General features: G+C 38.0%; 1 protein-coding gene across 1 annotated transcript in view; it reads right to left on the bottom strand.

The window, feature by feature from the left end:
- Nucleotides 1-17,568, bottom strand: part of thsd7ba (thrombospondin, type I, domain containing 7Ba) — a 221,917-nt gene that overhangs the window by 164,177 nt on the left and 40,172 nt on the right. Inside the window, exons 2-3 of the mRNA XM_016454293.1 lie at nucleotides 10,700-11,029; nucleotides 3,256-3,432 (exon numbers count right to left, since the gene is read on the bottom strand). Of these exons, the coding sequence (XP_016309779.1) occupies nucleotides 3,256-3,415 (160 nt within the window). The 5' untranslated portion in view covers nucleotides 3,416-3,432; nucleotides 10,700-11,029. The remainder of the gene's footprint in view (nucleotides 1-3,255; nucleotides 3,433-10,699; nucleotides 11,030-17,568) is intronic.

Genomic DNA, 17,568 nt, shown 5'->3' with positions numbered 1-17,568 from the left:
TCTTCAGGCAGTCACTGGTGAAAAATGGAGCAGAAGGGATTGTTCCTCACAGGCCCTAATGAGAGTGCTTTGTTTAAGGAGCTAAATGATCATCCCATTACCCACAGCCTTGGGTACCCCCTGTTTCTCAGACAGTGATGAAGGTCAAGCCTAAAGCACACATCAGCTCTCCATAACGTGAAGAGTCCCACTGTTCTGCCAACTCTAAGGAAGCGGTTTCACCTATAACAGTTGAACACTCATTTGAACTCAGCTCTGCCTGTGGTTAAATGCCTAGAAGAATTATAGGACACCAATCACCGCAAGTGTAGAGTCATATGAACCGACAAAGAGGCAATGAAATGTTTTCCAGACTTTGAAATTTACAGAGATGCTGACTAGCTGACGACTGGTGCTAGAAAAGTAGTCAACAACCACAGCCAGCACCTCAGAAAGTAACCATCACTACAATCTAATAATTCAAACTCAGCTAAGTGGAACTGAGTTGACTTTATATTCAAGTCATTAATAATTTACACCAGCAATCTCTCATGCTCTGTAAGGCATTGCTAATTGGTCCAACCATATGATAATCTGTTCTATAAAAATTTGATGTCAATCCTAACAGCCATTGACATATCAGATGCACGTACAATGCCTGTCGTCGGTCATACTCGCACCAAAAAGCGTTAAAAAGTATTCAGCGATGTGATTTCTAATTTTTCCGAGCGATATATATCAGCCGTCACTGCTCGGTAGATATCACAGCCTTGCTCACAATGATCTGATTAGATTCTTTCTGCGTACAGGCTTTTTCAAGTGTAGTTCATCAATCTCTTTATCTTTTGAGTAGTACCATCGTCACACTGAGGGGAAGCACATGAAAGCGCTGATCATAAAGCCAATGAGGCCTTTGTGTACAAAAAAGGTTGAAACCGCACTCACAGGGACAGAGAAAACATCTGAGGCAGTGAGTTTAAATTCATTACTTCATTTTCCACACTGCTGATCTGAGAGAGATGCACTGCGTTCGTTACTCCAAGGGCTTTTTTCTTCATTCTGCAGGTCTGCTTCTTGGATGCAAAGCTAGGACAACAATCAGGCTCAAACTGAATCACCTTTGGGTGTTTTAAATCATTTATGGAATGCAAATGCCTTCACGTTTCATTCATCAAATATTTTGAAGTCAACAGCTGCAGAAAGTCGCGTGCGCCGAGGGTAAAAGTCCTTATCTGGAATCAATCATTGCAGCGACGGGAAAAATCAGACCTGATCTGACAGAAGCAGAGAGATTAAGGGTCGGAATCAGATTTTCTTGTTTGTGAAACAGAGCACAACATGTAGAAAATCCTGCCTTACTTCAGAATGCCTTGGCAAAGCCCATAAATCTCGAGCTAGGCATAACGGTAGGTAATTACTCCAGCTTTGAGGACTAGGAATAGATTACTATATACATCATTATATGTGATTACCTTCTCTGCAGTAGGGCCTGTCATTGTTCGGCAAGAGATGGATAATCTTTCTCAGAGCATATATTATGCTAACAGACCCACATCCACACAGGATCCCTTGATCAAACTCGGCAGAGTTGTTCATTCCAGTGTCGTTGTGATGTTGGGAGGTGTGTGAATGAGGGATTCTCAGTGGGGGAAAAAAAGAAACCGATGAAAGACGTTTTTCCACAAAGACACAAGCAGACAGAGTGCAGAGTCAATACAATGCAATTAAAGGGATATTTCACCCAAAAGTGACAATTCTGTCATCATTTATTCACCTCCATGTTCTTCCAAATCAGTCATGAAAGTTCCTTTCATCAGTTTGACACAAAAGTAGAAATTTAGCAGAATGACCACACTGCTTAAAATTAAAGTGAAGGGAATCAAGAACAGCTGTGGTGTCCTTTCACTTTCATTGTACAGAAAAGACAACCCAGGGTCATTTATGCCAAATTAAATTAAGTTTTTTTTTTTTTTTTCAAATTAAATTAAGTTGCTTCTTGCTTTTAAAGTGAAATGTGCAGTGAGTGGCACTTTCAGCTTTATCTGAAACAGATGAACGGGTCACACTTTTTTTTAAGGTCCAATTCTCCCTATTAACAAACCATTAACTACGACTTTTTCCTCCATAATCTCCTAATTTTCTGCTTATTAATAGTTAGTAAGGTAGTTGTTAAATTGAGGTATTGGGTAGGATTAGGGATATAGAATATGGTCATGCAGAATATATGCTTTATAAGTACTAATAATCAGCCAATATGTTAATAATAGGCATGCTAATAAGCTAAAAGTGTTACCGATGAACGCAAATCTTACAAAGTTACATTACATTAGTATATAAGAGTTTTATTACATTAGTATATAAAATGCCCGGCGGGTGGCGCTAAAATGTTCATGATCTATCATACTTGAAAATAATGTAGCACCTATACTAAACCCTACTCTAAACCTAACCAATAGTGTTAACAAAAGCAAACATGAGGTAAAACACATTTGCTAACGCAACCATGCCATTTTAGCTTGCTTCTACAAGTCTTTCAGCTTTTTAACGCGACTTGTGTTTCACGGGATTCGAACACAAGTGCTTCACATCACAAGTGCAACTCTGTATCAGGTGAGCTACTGAGCAAGTTTACTATGCCAGAAAAGCCATACATACATAGTTGATTATGTGATGCAAATGTAAAAATGTATTAGTTTTGGTAAAAGTGTTTTGAGGTCATAACAGTATAATGCAATAAAATGCACGAAAATAAGTCTTTATTAAATCAATAACCTGCCACTCTAATTATAATTTGTATGAAAAGGAATAAAAGTTGTTGGTTTTACTGCCACTAGTGTTCACTGCAGCTGAAAACTGCAACGAATTGCAGCGCGTTTTTTCAATGACCCCAGGTTGAGAAAAGAGCAGCCTGGAAATTCTGTGAAACCTTTCCTTTTGTGCTCCATGCAACGGGTTTAGAACAAAAAAAAGATGAGTAAATGAAAACAGAGCACATTAACTGCTAGGCCACATCTTAGACAGCAAAGTAATAATTAAGCATGAGAAGGAAGAAAGCAGCATGAAATGTTGAAACGGCACGGAGGAATTTGTTACGCTAGTTCCTGATAAACACCATATTGCTTGGAGCTAGAGTGAGATAAAATCCTGAATGGACGGATGGATGGATGCGGTGTAATGCTAACAGGAGGGAGAAACATCAAAGCGGAGCCATTAAAAAGAGATCTATCGTAGAAATCTCCATATCACAGGAATAGACATCATAGACAACACACTTACCCGTTTTCCACACATAGTGTCTGTCCTTTGGAAATTCCAGGTCCGACCTCACTTGCATTCCAATTAGAGACATAGAGAGCAGCAGGTAGTTCCCAACACGCCATGTCCAGCCCGTTACACCTGAGTCATCTTTTAGAATCATAGTCCAGCCCATTGACATCCTGTCCACTTTTAGTCCTGCAAAAACAAAAAACAAAAGCAAACAATGGAGATTATGCTCTCTCTCACCTGTTAGGGAGCGAATACACCAGCCAAGTGTGATAAACAACTCTAGGGAATCATATTAATCACCGGCATGCGTTTGACTAGTCATTTAATCCTCGAGGACGTGAAATCGAGCACACGCTATTCACGATCACTGAACGATCAGGATCATTCTGTTTTAAAGCTGCACGCATTGATGCGGTAACTACCACGGTAAACACAGTCAGAGAGCTGGGTCTTTCAGCCCTGAAGTAATTGAGGGTATTAACACCTTTTTATTGCAACTCACCTTGGGGTGAAGGATTAATTCTGAAATCACTGACTTTCCAAGCATGTTGAGAGGGAATTTCAGTGCATATCTGATTTACAATGAACATTTCAAGATAGCAGTTGTATGCTATTGTATTTGTACTATTCACTTTTTAAAGCAGCTGATCTTGAACTATGAACGTCTTTTACTGTATCTGTGCGCACACTAGCTTTGTTTTATGTCACGCACTGACTGATGGAAATCTGCACACCATTCAAATGGCAAATATGCAATGGACCGGATCCACGTTATGCCTCTCACACGTAATAAACTTCTCCATTGACAACCGAAATGGGAAAGTAACTCATTTAAACAGCTCGGCAGCACAAACCAAGGTTATTCATTCGTGCCAGTCCTGCGGCGAGAAATGGGGATCTCTATATTTTATAGCATCATTGTTTCATATATGGGACAGCTCTGCATAGACCCGTGTATTACAGTATTATCTGAATTAAAATTGATTGATTTTTCTCTTATGGAGACGCCATACAATGCATTACCTGCGGACGATCTGTTCGAGGTGGCTAGACAGAATCGGTGTATTGATGGATGAATTGCTATCAGACTAAAATATGTGTTTGGAATGTGGAATTATTCTGATTTGATTTCTCAGGGAAAGCCTGCAGCTCCCAATTGGTTTTTGGTTGATTTCATTTGGGAAAATTAGATTTTTATTTCATTGCTTCAGCAGTGTTGCAGGAAAATCTGATTTGAGAGGAATATGGTGAGAGGCCTTGACGGAGTGAAAAAAGATCTCTTATCCTTTAACAGCTCCCACAAGTAAATGTCTTGATAGAATTAGGTATTTTCAAAAGGGTATACACAGATATCCTCTTAAAGAGGCTAGAGCTGGTTGCTTGGGACTTTGGAGCTTGCCCCATTCAATCTTTGATAGCATATTTCAGTTTAACGTTTCTAAGTGAATAAATAAGTGATGTTGACCTGTAGGTTAGCTTTCATTCAGACACTCAACACCTGTCTCTCAAAACCTGCTAAAAAAATTCCCTCAGAGGCTAAGTAGCACTTGTTCCAAAATAATGTCTGAACTAATATTAATTAGATAAGCTGTACTTCAGCAAAACACTGCAATACCGAAAAACAGAATACTGAAGAAACATGAACAAATATGTTCTCAAAAAATGGTCAAATTACCAATTATTGAAACCGATTAACTATAATCTCCAATAAATATGGTTGGTGTTCACTTGTGGAAATGACATTTTGTATAACTGTGTACACTACTGTTCAAAAGTTTGGGCTTGGTAAGATTTTTAAATGTTTGTCAAGGAAGTCTCTTATAGTTAACCAAGAATGCATGTATTTGATCAAAACACAGGAAAAGGAAAGGAAAGGAAAGGAAAGGAAAGGAAAGGAAAGGAAAGGAAAGGAAAGGAAAGGAAAGGAAAGGAAAGGAAAGGAAAGGACTTGTGGCCAAGTATGGTGACCCATACTCGGAATTTGTGCTCTGCATTTCACCCATCCAAGTACACACACACAGCAATGCTGCGGCGCCCGGGGAAAAAAAACAGTAATATTGTGAAATGCAAATACCATTTTTAATTATAATAATAATAATTTATTTCTGTGATGGCAAAGCTGAATTTTCAGCAGTAATTACTATGGTCTTCAACGTCATATGATTCATTAGAAATCTTATGCTCATTTGGTGCTCAAGAAACATTTCTTATATATAATTATCAATGCCGTAAATAGCTGCACTGCTCAATAGTTTTGTGGAAACTGTGATGTATATATTTTTTCAAGATTCTTTGATGAATAGAATGTTCAAAAGAACAGAACTGATTTAAAATAGAAATGCGATGTGTCCTTTAAGATTAAAATTATTAAAATATATTAACGTATTAATTATAAAGTAAATATAGTATTAATTATAAAGTATTCATCTTTAAAAAAAAACCTTACTGACCCCAAATTAAGTTTGTATTTTGAATATTTATTTTTAATTCAAATTTGATTGAGATATTAATGCAAATAACAATGCAAATAAAATACCATTAAGCTATTCCTTTTATCCTCTATACTAACCTCTTTACAGGCATGCCATATATACTTTCCAACAACAAAAACAGGCCTATAAATTATTGTATAGGTATGTACACCACAAAACCTAAACAACATAAAATTCAGTATTTACAGTGAAGATTTACAAAAGGTTACATATAGCTAAGCAAACATTCACAGACTGAGAGTGAAAAACCTCAGCATGATGGATGTGGCCTTTTCCCTGTGACCCGTCAGCTGTATAGGGAGGATGTGAATACTGACGCACATTCCTGCATGTGCCTGTAACCTGCCGTACCAGCCACAGCCATCCTGGAAATCGAATGCGTCAAGTCCTGCACTGCTTTTTAGAATAACTAGGTCAAACAAAGCTTGTGGGCTCAGACTGGAACACAGTGTGCAGTCTAAAGAACCTGAGAGAGCTTCATGACACTTCAGTCGAGATTTTCTCAAGCAGCACACGAGTTAACTCTTTCAGACAGAGGCACTGACTCCCATTCAGATTTTCACTTATACTGCCACGAATGGGTAAGAAGCAGTCACATTTAAATATGCATGGGTTCCAATTCTATAGGCTTAGGGTCAGTTAAAAGTACACTTTGTCAGCAGGCTGAACGTCTTCCCAGCTTTGGTGGGTTACATATCAGATTGGTGTGAAAAGTCACGTGCTCAAATATATCTTCAAAGTAGCACATGGGAATTAATGTATCAGCTCTAGCTGAGGCAGTGAATTTCACATGAAAAACAGGTGGCTTTTCACCATTCTTGTCATGTGATCTAGTGTTACGTCTATATGTGCTATGGTTGCTGTGTTTGACAACCACATTTTGTGTATATGCATAGTGGTTAGTGGTTACTTTTACTACATTCATAATTTTCATAAGCTGTCATTCTGCTACGTGGGTTAATGACAAATTAGGTGGTCCATTAGAGAAGGACAAAATCTAGTTTAAAGTGCCATGGTCCAGGGTCGTCCCGGTGCGAGGTAGGGAGCATCAGTTCCCTCTCGGTCCGTTCACCGCAGGGCCCAGTGCGACCGTATCAGTTGCACTGCCCAAAGGACGGCCCTGCCAAGGTCCATAAAATTTACTCTGTTATATTCATGTTAGTTTTCATAAATAAATGAAAAAAATGTAATTACCATTTTAAAGAAAAGTTTAGTTTGAATTACTCTAAAATGTCATGTGGTGTAACCAAGTAAAAACATGTTAATTTCACTTAATTGAGTGTACAATTATTAATTCAATCATTTATATAATCATTATTATATGATATAATACATTATTAAAACTTCATTAAGTTATTAATAATTATTAATTCATAAATATTTTAGTTGCAACTCATGGCATTTAAAACCTAAACTAACTAGGGATGCACGGATACCATTTTTTCAGAACCAATCCGACTCCAATGCCAAAAATTCTCAGAGTATCGTATAAATCCTAAATAACATATTTAACATGTTAAAAAAAATCTAAAACAAAAAGATTACGCAGAATTATTTAAGGTTTTCTGTTCAAGTAATCTTTTATATTCTTATATCATTACAATAACATCAGTACAGCTGCATCACATTCACATTTTTGGCTTTATGTTGCCATAAAAATAGTCAACATGAATGTATTTTTCAATAAATTAATAGATGTGGACAACAAAATAGTGTCACTGGCAGGCTTTTGTGCAAAACAGTCTAGCTGGTAAGCAGTTTTACAAAAGCACCATCAGCAACCGTGTCCACCCAACCTCCTGTGAGCTATTTTTCTCCCCTGTCCAAAGAACATTAAAAATAACGATTTCAACTTCCAACTCTAAAGCAAAATAAGACGTTTGAAAAGAATAAGCTGCGTTTCCCACTGACCACTGTGCCTGAAAAGCTTCAACACAGCATTGTCAGTTTGAAATGTGCAATACTTCCCCAAATCTTCACATGGGAAAGGGCATCCTAGCTGATCTGTCTGTAAACAGGTGGGCCTGCTAATTAACGTTTGATTACAACTCCCACAACAGACACTAAAGCACAGTCTGTAACAGGTCTAATGCAGTCTCAGCCAGACTCGTTCCATTAGATCTCTCTCTACAGGACACCACCGGCTCTGACAGCAAAGGAAACAAAAGCTCCTAATCCTGTTTACTGTATCACAGACGCCTTCCCTTCCCCTCGCTTGAATTTCCATACAGTAATGCGTCCAATTGGCTTGTGTTCGACAAGCCGAGCAAACCTTTGAACACCACCTGTCATTTCTGCCTGCCTTATTTGTCCATAAAAATCACAGAAGCACACAACTTGATAATAAGCCTCTACCTGCACTGCATTAGCAAGCTGGCATTAACAAAAGGAAGGAAAAAAGTATTTTAAAGGTGAACTTAGTACCTTTTCCCTCATTAAAAAGTTTTACTCGTAAAAAGAAAAATAAAAAAAATACATTTTTGCACAGTTACATGAGACGAAGTAGCCAAATATATCATTAGCTCAATAAATTTATTTTACATGGAGAGGGGTGGCCAAGTTGAGATCACACGACTAGCTGAATGCTACACACTTTATCTCATTGACCTCCATTATTGCACATTCGTTTACAGAATAATTTAATCATGACTGACCTTTGCTAATAGCATTGCTAGCAAAAAAATACAAACACATTTGTGTAACACTGAATCCAGGCTGCTAGTTGTTGCTTAAAGCAAGTTGTTTTGAGCTAAACACCTGAATCGTAAAAACCATGTTACTAAATACCCCCACACTAAAATGCATTTATTTTTATACAAGCAAAGGCAAACTAAACTAAACTAACTGAACAAAGAATTTTTAGTAGAAGCCAGTTAAATTTTTTGTGTGAACTGAACAAAAATACTCTAAACATGTCGCTAGCAAAAGTTGTTTTGTTTACCTTACTTAGATACTCAACTACTTGTTCACAACATATCCACATGTTCTCACAACTTTTCAAATTGAGTCATCTGAACAAACAATTTTACATTGAATAATATTACACAATTCCCCAGCATGCATTGCAGCTTGAAAACATTTTATGTTAATTATTATTAAAATATTATCATTGTTTTAAATTTTACTGGCTTAATTTATGCTGCTGCTGCTGCTGTTGTCACTGTCAGTTGGCTGTCATGTGGATCAGAGTTCAAATTTTAACAGTCAACCACGCCTACCTAAAACGGCTCGTTCTAACACGCCCCCACATGTCTACGTCACATGTGGGAAGATTTGCATAATGCCGCCCAAATGTTGAGGCAAAGAAAGAAGGCGTAACTTTTATTCTCGCTGTAGTATTGTTGCTTCACCGTGGACGAAGCGGAGTCCAGCCCGGGGTCGTCACATGTGGTTGCCGCAAGCCCGCCGGCCGCTCCTTCGCGCCATTCTCAAGCCCGCCCGCCTCCGCTTACTCAAGCCCGCCCGCCGCCGCTCACTCAAGCCGGCCTCCGCTCACACTAGGCCGCCGGCCTCCGCTCACTCTAGCCCCCGGCCGCCACTCACTCTAGCCCGTCGTGTGTTTCGTTATTTCATTACACCAAGTACACCAAATAATGTTCTTTTTAGCAACATCATATGACCCCTTTAAATTTGTTGATCCTCACCATGGTTGAGATCGTGTGCTGAGGTACTGTATGTGTGCATCTCATTGCAACTTGTTTAATACATTTGTCTATCAGCATAAATGTTTTCCTTTAGTTTTAAGAGGCAAATATTACACATATTATGTAGAAGGCTTTGAAAATAAATATAAATCTATAAGAAAGAGGATTGTTAAAAAGATTAGCATTGCTAAATGCTAAAAAAAATCTTTGGTTACTCTCACAGATCTTTTAACACGTTCAAGGTCCAGAAAAGTACCAAGATGTATTCTCGTAGCTTTGTAACTTTACAGTTGAACCACTGATGTCACACGGACTACTTTGTCGATCATCTTGGTACTTTTCTGGACCTTGTGTATCAAGGTATATCTATATCTACGTGGTAGATACCTTGCTGTCTATGGGAGGGTCAGAGAGACCTCAGATTTCATAAAAAATATCTTAAATTGTGTTCCGAAGATGAACGAAGGTCTTACGGGTTTCGAACAACACGAGGGTGAGTAATTAATGACAGAATTTTAATTTTTGGGTGAACTAACCCTTTAACAAGTTGAGTGAGTTAGGTCTGAATTTTTAAAAGCTATTACTCCAGTCTTCAATGTCACATGATCCTTTAGAAATCATTATAATATGCAAATTTTAAAAACTTTAATTATTCTAAACTTTTTGACTGGTAGTGTATATCAGATCATTCAGGTTAATATTTGTTACAAATTCCAACATTTTCCCAAGTGAAACTTTTTTTAAAAGAAAAATTTTCCCAAGTGAAACTTTTTTAAAAGAATCCATTAATGAAATTTCTGAATAAAATTGATTCCTTTAAAAACAGTCCAGTACAATATGACCCATACAAAAATGGCACTATTACTGATCAGCTGAAGGCAACACAAAAACTGCGTACAGTCACAGGGTCATGCTAACCTGCCAAACCCTGACCCCTAAACAGCACTACAGTACTGTATACGGGTTAAAAGCTATATTATATTGATAAAATCCTCAGTTGTACTGGTAAAGTGCTTTTTAAAATACTGATCATACTTTACACAATGAGAAACCTCTGCTGAGCCACCTTGTCAGACCGGTCTTATAATTAAATGAATAGATGTCTCCTCTAAGTGACATGCAGTGAGCACGGGGACCCAAAATGGCAGCTATTTCTCTTCATTAGTTCTAGTTGCACAGGGAAAGGAGCAAGCGCAGCTTGGCAGAGACCTCTCACGTAACACTGTACTTCCACCTATTACAGACTCCAAGACGGTCGAGCCCAGGCTGGGGAATTGGGCTAGCGGGCAATTAGAGCGAGGAAACGGTGGTATCTACCTGAAAGGGAAGGTTGGGACTCATCACTTTAGCTGTGGCAGTGAGGTGAACAGCTGGATGGCTGAGGCCCGCTGATGCCGCTGGCAGCTGAATGCTCCTCAGAAGCTCTCTGTGACACGGGGACAGCAGATAAACACGGCCTTTCCTCCTCCCCCTGATGCATCATCTGCCAGCTAATCCTCAGTGGCTCCCCCTCGGGAAGATCAGAGCGTGAAAGATGTGTCTGTCACACCATCACCGACCGTGAGAACAGATAACCCTTTGGCGATTGCCGGATGAAGTATCCACTGCCGGAAATTCCTCCCAGGAAATGTCCTGAAGCCAGCAGGGCTGCAAAAGGGGTGAGAGAAAGAGAGGGTTTTAGGTTGGACAAACAAAACAGAAATAGTTGAAAACTTGCCCTGAGACAATAGCACATACTTTATAGATGAGACCTGGAGTAGTCAGAGGAATTTGGTTTAGTTTTGTTCTAAAACCTAGTGAGCTGCCTCGCTGCCTCTTCCAAAATATCATGAAACCTCATAAATGATAAATCTGGAAACTGCTCTCAGATGTCACAGAAATAGCACTCAGCACAGGAGACTCCGCTTCACAGCTTCAGAGTTTAGCATAGAGTTTAGTTTCATATTTTTCAGCAAGAATGCATTAAATTGTTCAAAAGTGATAATAAAGACATTCCCAACGTTAAAGATTTATATTAATAAAAGTATTAGAAAAATATCACTGTTTGCAAAAGATACATATATATTAAGCAGCACAACTGTTTTCAACATTAGTAATAAAAAATGTTTCCTGAAAATGAAATCAACATATTAGAAAGATTTCTGCATGATCATGTGACACTGACTGACTGAAGTACTGAAAATTCAGCTTTGCATTACAGGAATAAATTACATTTTAAAATATCAAATAGAAAACAGTTACTTTGCAATTGTAATATTTCACAATATATCAGTGCATTTACCGTATTTTTGACCAAATGAATGCAGCCTTGGCGAGCAGACTTGACTTCTTTCAAAAATTGATTTTAAAAATGTTACAGACACAAACATTTGAATGGTATAATTTCACTGAAAACAAGTTTTGCTTCACTTCTTTACTAGATTTTTACTAGAAAAGACAAAAGTGTCCTATAGCACTGCACATTAAGACTAACCAATGAAAAGTCTTATACGTTTTGGAGCTCTGATGTCAAAATTATTATGATATCTCATGGGTTTTAGATGCTAAGGGTCTATAGCCGATAGCATCTTATATCATTGTCTCATTTCACAAGTTTCAGTCAGCACTGTGGGATTACTGTGGCACTTTATCAGCTGTCATCCACTATCAGAGACACTAAAAACAGTAAAGAGACAGAGTTCTGCTGCTTCTGTTCTCTCCTCATGGTTGGCATTCAATGATTACCTGTCAACACTGCATGCTGGACTGGCTAGCTCATCCTGCTGATTCTTTCATTCTATTAACACCCCATGCCCTCCTTCCATCTCTCTTCTCTCTAACCCACTGCCGTATATTGACTTCCAATGCTACGCTCTACCTCCCTCCGCCAACTCTGACCTCTGTCTTATTTCCCAGGGCTTTTAAGTGCCCACCATGGTGTCCAAAATGGCTTTCCCAAACCTCAAGCATGTGGCACATTTCAGTCTGAGCAAAAATAAAAAATGCAGAAGGGACTGTACCACAAAGGACGAACCTGATTGATTCATTCATATGATTTCAGTCATACTCCAGTGGTGAGGAGATAGCATATAGGGATCAGTCTGGGAAAAATGCTACCCATAAAACTCTCAATGGAGAGTGGCAGTTTCAAAATTCTGTTGACTCCATCTTGGATTATTAATGTGCTGAAGATTTTATTTTCAACAAGCTCTCCAATTCCCAATTTCATCTTTTATTTGGGATAAGAATGTTCTGGAAGCTTGGAATTTTAAATGGGAAGATCTTGGCTGTTCACTTCATTTTGCAGGTCCCATCATTTCTCATTTCAGTCTATGCCATTATTTAATGCAAACATACGAGATGCATTATGTGCAATACGAGAATTGGATGAGTGACATAATGGAATGACTGATATGAGGGTGAAAGTGGATGTTATTAAACAGAGTTCCTCTGTTGGAGAAGGTGGAGTAGTAGCCAGAGTTTAGGGCTGGTAACTGGAATGATGCTGGTTCAATCCCTGCAAGCAGCAAGGAATAAAGCATTGCTGTTCTGATGGGCCATTCTAGATTGTAATAAGTGTAAAGTTATTATGGACAGAACCGTGCCAGCTACAAAAAAAATAAAAAAACCTACTGTACGAAGTACAATCGTGCAGAGGAGAGTGGACGTTTCTAAGTCCTTTCCTAAGGGAGCTGAATGTCAGGTTTGGGTGGGGGATGCAGGCCTTGGTGAGTATAAAAACACCCCACCAACTCAATATATATAATATAGTTCTAAAAGTCTAAAAGTTCTATAACATTTAAACAACTGAATTAATTTTTCCTGCTACAGCCCTTCAATACAACAAACAAATCCGTCACAGACAGACTCTCCATTCAGTCCTGTTAATCTATCCTGGTAAATCTCTCAGATAATTCAGATCTCCTGCACCCATGTGCAAAAATCTATTAAACGGCCAGCGGTCATGGGAGAAGGCCATTACACTTTATCATGAGTTTGCTGTGAAGTCAGCACAGGAGAGAATAGGAAGAGAGAAGAGTAGTGGAGGGGTCAGGGTTGTGAACTCAATCAACTCACTGGTTATTGTGAGACCCACAAACCCAGGGGGCCACTGTCACCACTGACTGGCCCTGCTGCAGGTGCTTAGACATGGATGGTTAAACAAGTGAATGTTCGGGTCAGGTCACGTTGCACACTGATGGCCTAGGGAACGAGGAGGGAATTCATATGAGGATAGTTCTACAGTTCTACACCTTAGCTCAGACGGGACACAAACTTCTGAGGCATTTGGAAACAGTGACGTTTATTGTTCATCATCCATAATCCTACAAAAAGGTTTCTGGGCACCACTCACAGCACCCATAATAGTAGACTAAAATAACTTCACCACACCCATGAAGTGTAAAATAACTTCACCACACCCTCATTCTCCCTCTGTTGTTTTACTTGCAAACCAATTGAAGGCCTCCAAATTCAGTTAAATAAGAGATGTTATTTAAAATGCATTGGGAGTGCAGGAAATGTCAGAGTAACAATTACAATACATTTGAATACATTAAAGATCCAATTTTACAATTAGAACAATACAAATATAAGGCAAAAATTATAGTCTTTGCTATAAAATAATAACTTTAAAAGCATAATTCGGAGCCCCTAGGTCTTACATGAACAATAAAACATAATGATGAACAGTTGAATATCAGAGTAGCCAACGGTTATTTCAGCTATTAGTAGACCAAACAAATTTTGAAGATGTTCATACTCAAACAGCTATTAAATAATAATCCTGTCCACCATTGTGTATTGTGGAGCGGAAAAGATCAAGATCAAGATGGAGATCAAAATCAAAAAGATTGTTTTATTATTTATTATCCTTCCTAAGTAGATATTTTCTTAAAATGTACCTCAATATCAATATGACAGGAACAATATTTCTCTAATCCCTTCACACATGTGGATTTGTGGTTTATTATAGGAATTTAACGTATGCTACTCTCCTAGTAATCCATGGAAGCCTCATGCTAAAGTTTCCTGAAATGTAAATTTGACACAAGCTGCGAAAATTGATGGATACAATTAGCTTGTCTACTAGCATATGCTGTGCTCCGAGAATTTAAATTGGTGTGATTAATTGTGAAGCAAATGTGTGCAGACAGGCAAGCTTTAAAGAGACAACGCGAGAGTAAAGAGTTTCAACAATGACAAACTTGAAGCTATACTGCATGAAATCAATTTCACCCAAATATGATAAGGAAATTAATTTTGAGACAGTTTAATCAAATAGTCTGCCATTTCAATTAATTTGATGAAAACTCTTTGTGAACTAGCTACCAGTAACAATTACATGAAAGGGTATAAACAAGTAGCCCCTGGACTGCAATTATGTTAAACAGTCCAGCGAGGACGGAAAACTTAATCATTTACTCTAACTACTCGATTCAGAGTCAAAGATGACATTTAAGTGCCAGAGTCTGTCTGAAATTGGCCAATGCCCTGGATTCAATGGATATACAAAATCTGATTAACTTTATAGCAATTTCTTCAATTACAGAGGTCATTTAAAAAGGTATTTTCTATTTTGAAGAGCTGTCAAACGTTTTTACTTTAAGCTTGAAGTGAATCACAAAACTAAAACAAAGGTTAGGTTTTAGCTATGGTCATATTAAACAGCCTCAAATCACTACTAAAAATGCTGCATAACATAACAGTCATTCTCTGGTGATAGATGGTCTTTTTAAAATAATTGAAGGATTATTACTCTTTCCTGTCTCTCTCTCTCCTTCTGTATTTTTTTCGCCTATGACTAAACCTCTTTCTTTTAGCAGGAGATTGTTCGGTTTGGTCTGAGAATACAGAGGGACAATGGTTTTAATGATTTCAGACAGTGTGTTCCCAGTGCTGCAGAAACCAGCTGGAATTCAGCATTGAACTGAGAGAGCCACAATAAACCACTTTGCCTTTCAATGAAATACTGATTTCAAAATAAGATATGGTCAGAGGGTAGAGATCTATAGGTCGATTTTTATCTCCAACAGCTTAAAGAAGCATTCCTGAATCTGTGTGCTTATCTCAGAATCCCATTTGGGCTACAGCAGGCCTGCTAATCCCAATAAATACATTTACTCATTTGAATGGACGGGGAATAGCTGGTGCAAGACATTGATTACACATTGTCTGTTTTCCACGCTGTCTGCATATAGCTGTGCAATATCCCAGAGGGCTGAAAAAATCACAAATGAGATCTCTTTAATCCCGTTTCTTTCTCCTAGACAGTAGTGAGATTAAATTGAGGGTAAATGAAGACTTCTGCTCTCTTGTTTCCCAAAGTTTTCAAAAATTCTGTTATTGCTACCAATTTGATCATGAATTGGGCCGATCTGGTTCTTGAGTTCAACTCACTGACTCAATGAGCTGGTTGCAGCCATTAACAGTTCATTGGAGGGAAAGATTATCAGTGGAAAAACAACTTAAATTTTAATCTGTTTCTCATACAAACACAGCAATGCCCTGATAGCACCACAAAGTCACAGTTTTTATATTTTGGGGGCAATCAATCTATGAATGGCTGACTTATAGTTGTCTCTGCATATAAAGAGGTAGATGAATGTATGTCAAATCTCAATCTTTCATACTACTCCCAAAAAGATGCTAGAATTCCTCCATGTGTCCCCTGTACAGTATTAGAACACTATCATAAACTGCTCCACATATTTAGCAAGATCTAAAATCAACTAAGATCTCATACAATCATTATGAGTCTAAACACAAAGTGTTTAAAATGAAAACAAAATGTTCACATTATTTAAAAACCAAATCGTCTGAGCTACACTGTATATACCATAGAGCATTGATTTTAAATCTTTATGATCTTGTTTTTTCACACATAGCCTACAACCTGTTCCATACTGTATATTTCACAGCATTTTTAAGCGTGAACAGAACTCATCTTCAAATCAGATAAACTGTCAGCTTACAAGGCGCAGTTCAACCAAAAATGACCAGTATTTTTGTATTATTAATATACTATTTATTACCATTTTAAATTCTTTTTTTTCATATTGAGTTTTAATTTTTAGTTTGCATTTGAGTGATTTTGTGCTTTTTGTCATTTTCATTTTTTTATATCAATTTTCTTTCAAATTTAGCTTTATTTTTATTTCAGTTTTGGTCATTTTACTTGAACGACAATTAGAAATATTGTCCTGGCAACTAAATGATATAAAATAAGTTTAACTTCAAGTATTTCATTGCATTTTTATATTATTTCAGCTTCATTTCAGTTAACAAATGTTTTTAATAGTTTTAGTTTAAAATTACCACCGATATTTGTCATTTACTCATTTCAAAACATTACGATTTTAATTTGTAGAACACAAAAAGTTTTAAATCTGCTTTTATTCCTCACAATAAGAAGAAAAGTTCTATGAGAAACATCTAAGATAAAGTTGATACTTGAATAAATCATAATTGAGAACTCCATTAAATCTCCCAAACTATGAAAGAGAAACCTCAGGGCATTAAATATTAAATATCCCTCGGGGATGACAATACAACCCTTGCACCCCATTTGACATTCTCCTCATTCTATTAACGTTTCTATGAAGGATTCTCAGTGTGATGACAAGAAGTAGCCAAGTGTAACAATTAATGATAAGGGTGTTGAATATGTCAAGGTAGAAGCCAACGTGATGTGTGGTCTTCATTAGCTGCCATTACAAGCTTTAAGCTGTGAAAGCCAAAAACAGGCCGGAATAATGAGTGTCTGAGAACAGGTGCAGAGAAAGAGAAGTGTGATGTCTCTTGAAGAACTAGTTAAAATATAAGAGAGGTATGACACGTGAGAACAAACACCTGGCGCCCCCTCAGGTGAAGGGACAGTGATCCTGTCAGCACAGGAAAAAAAGACTTGTCAGCACTGATTTTAATTGGCCACTTTTGAGGTGGCTGGTTTTATCAGGGAAGAAGAAAGCACCTCCCTTCAAGTGGCAGTGGAGGTTGGGACGCATGCGAGAGAGAGCAGAGAACATCTAGACAGGAAGCAGAAACCAAAAATAAATGATCCGTTCCCTCAGAATGCTGATATCTGGCGAGAGGAAGGTAGAGAGGAATAGAGCGAGTCGGTGTGTGACAAGAGAGATAGAGAGTGTGTGTGTGAAAGAGAATTTAAATTAGTGTTTGTGCGAAACACCCCCCCCCCCACCCCGGGA

This window comes from Sinocyclocheilus anshuiensis, unplaced genomic scaffold (assembly GCF_001515605.1).
Source record: "Sinocyclocheilus anshuiensis isolate Anshui unplaced genomic scaffold, SAMN03320099.WGS_v1.1 scaffold976, whole genome shotgun sequence".
Taxonomy (NCBI): domain Eukaryota; kingdom Metazoa; phylum Chordata; class Actinopteri; order Cypriniformes; family Cyprinidae; genus Sinocyclocheilus; species Sinocyclocheilus anshuiensis.
Note: the sequence above shows the minus strand (reverse complement) of the source record. Positions and strands in the feature narration are given on the sequence as shown.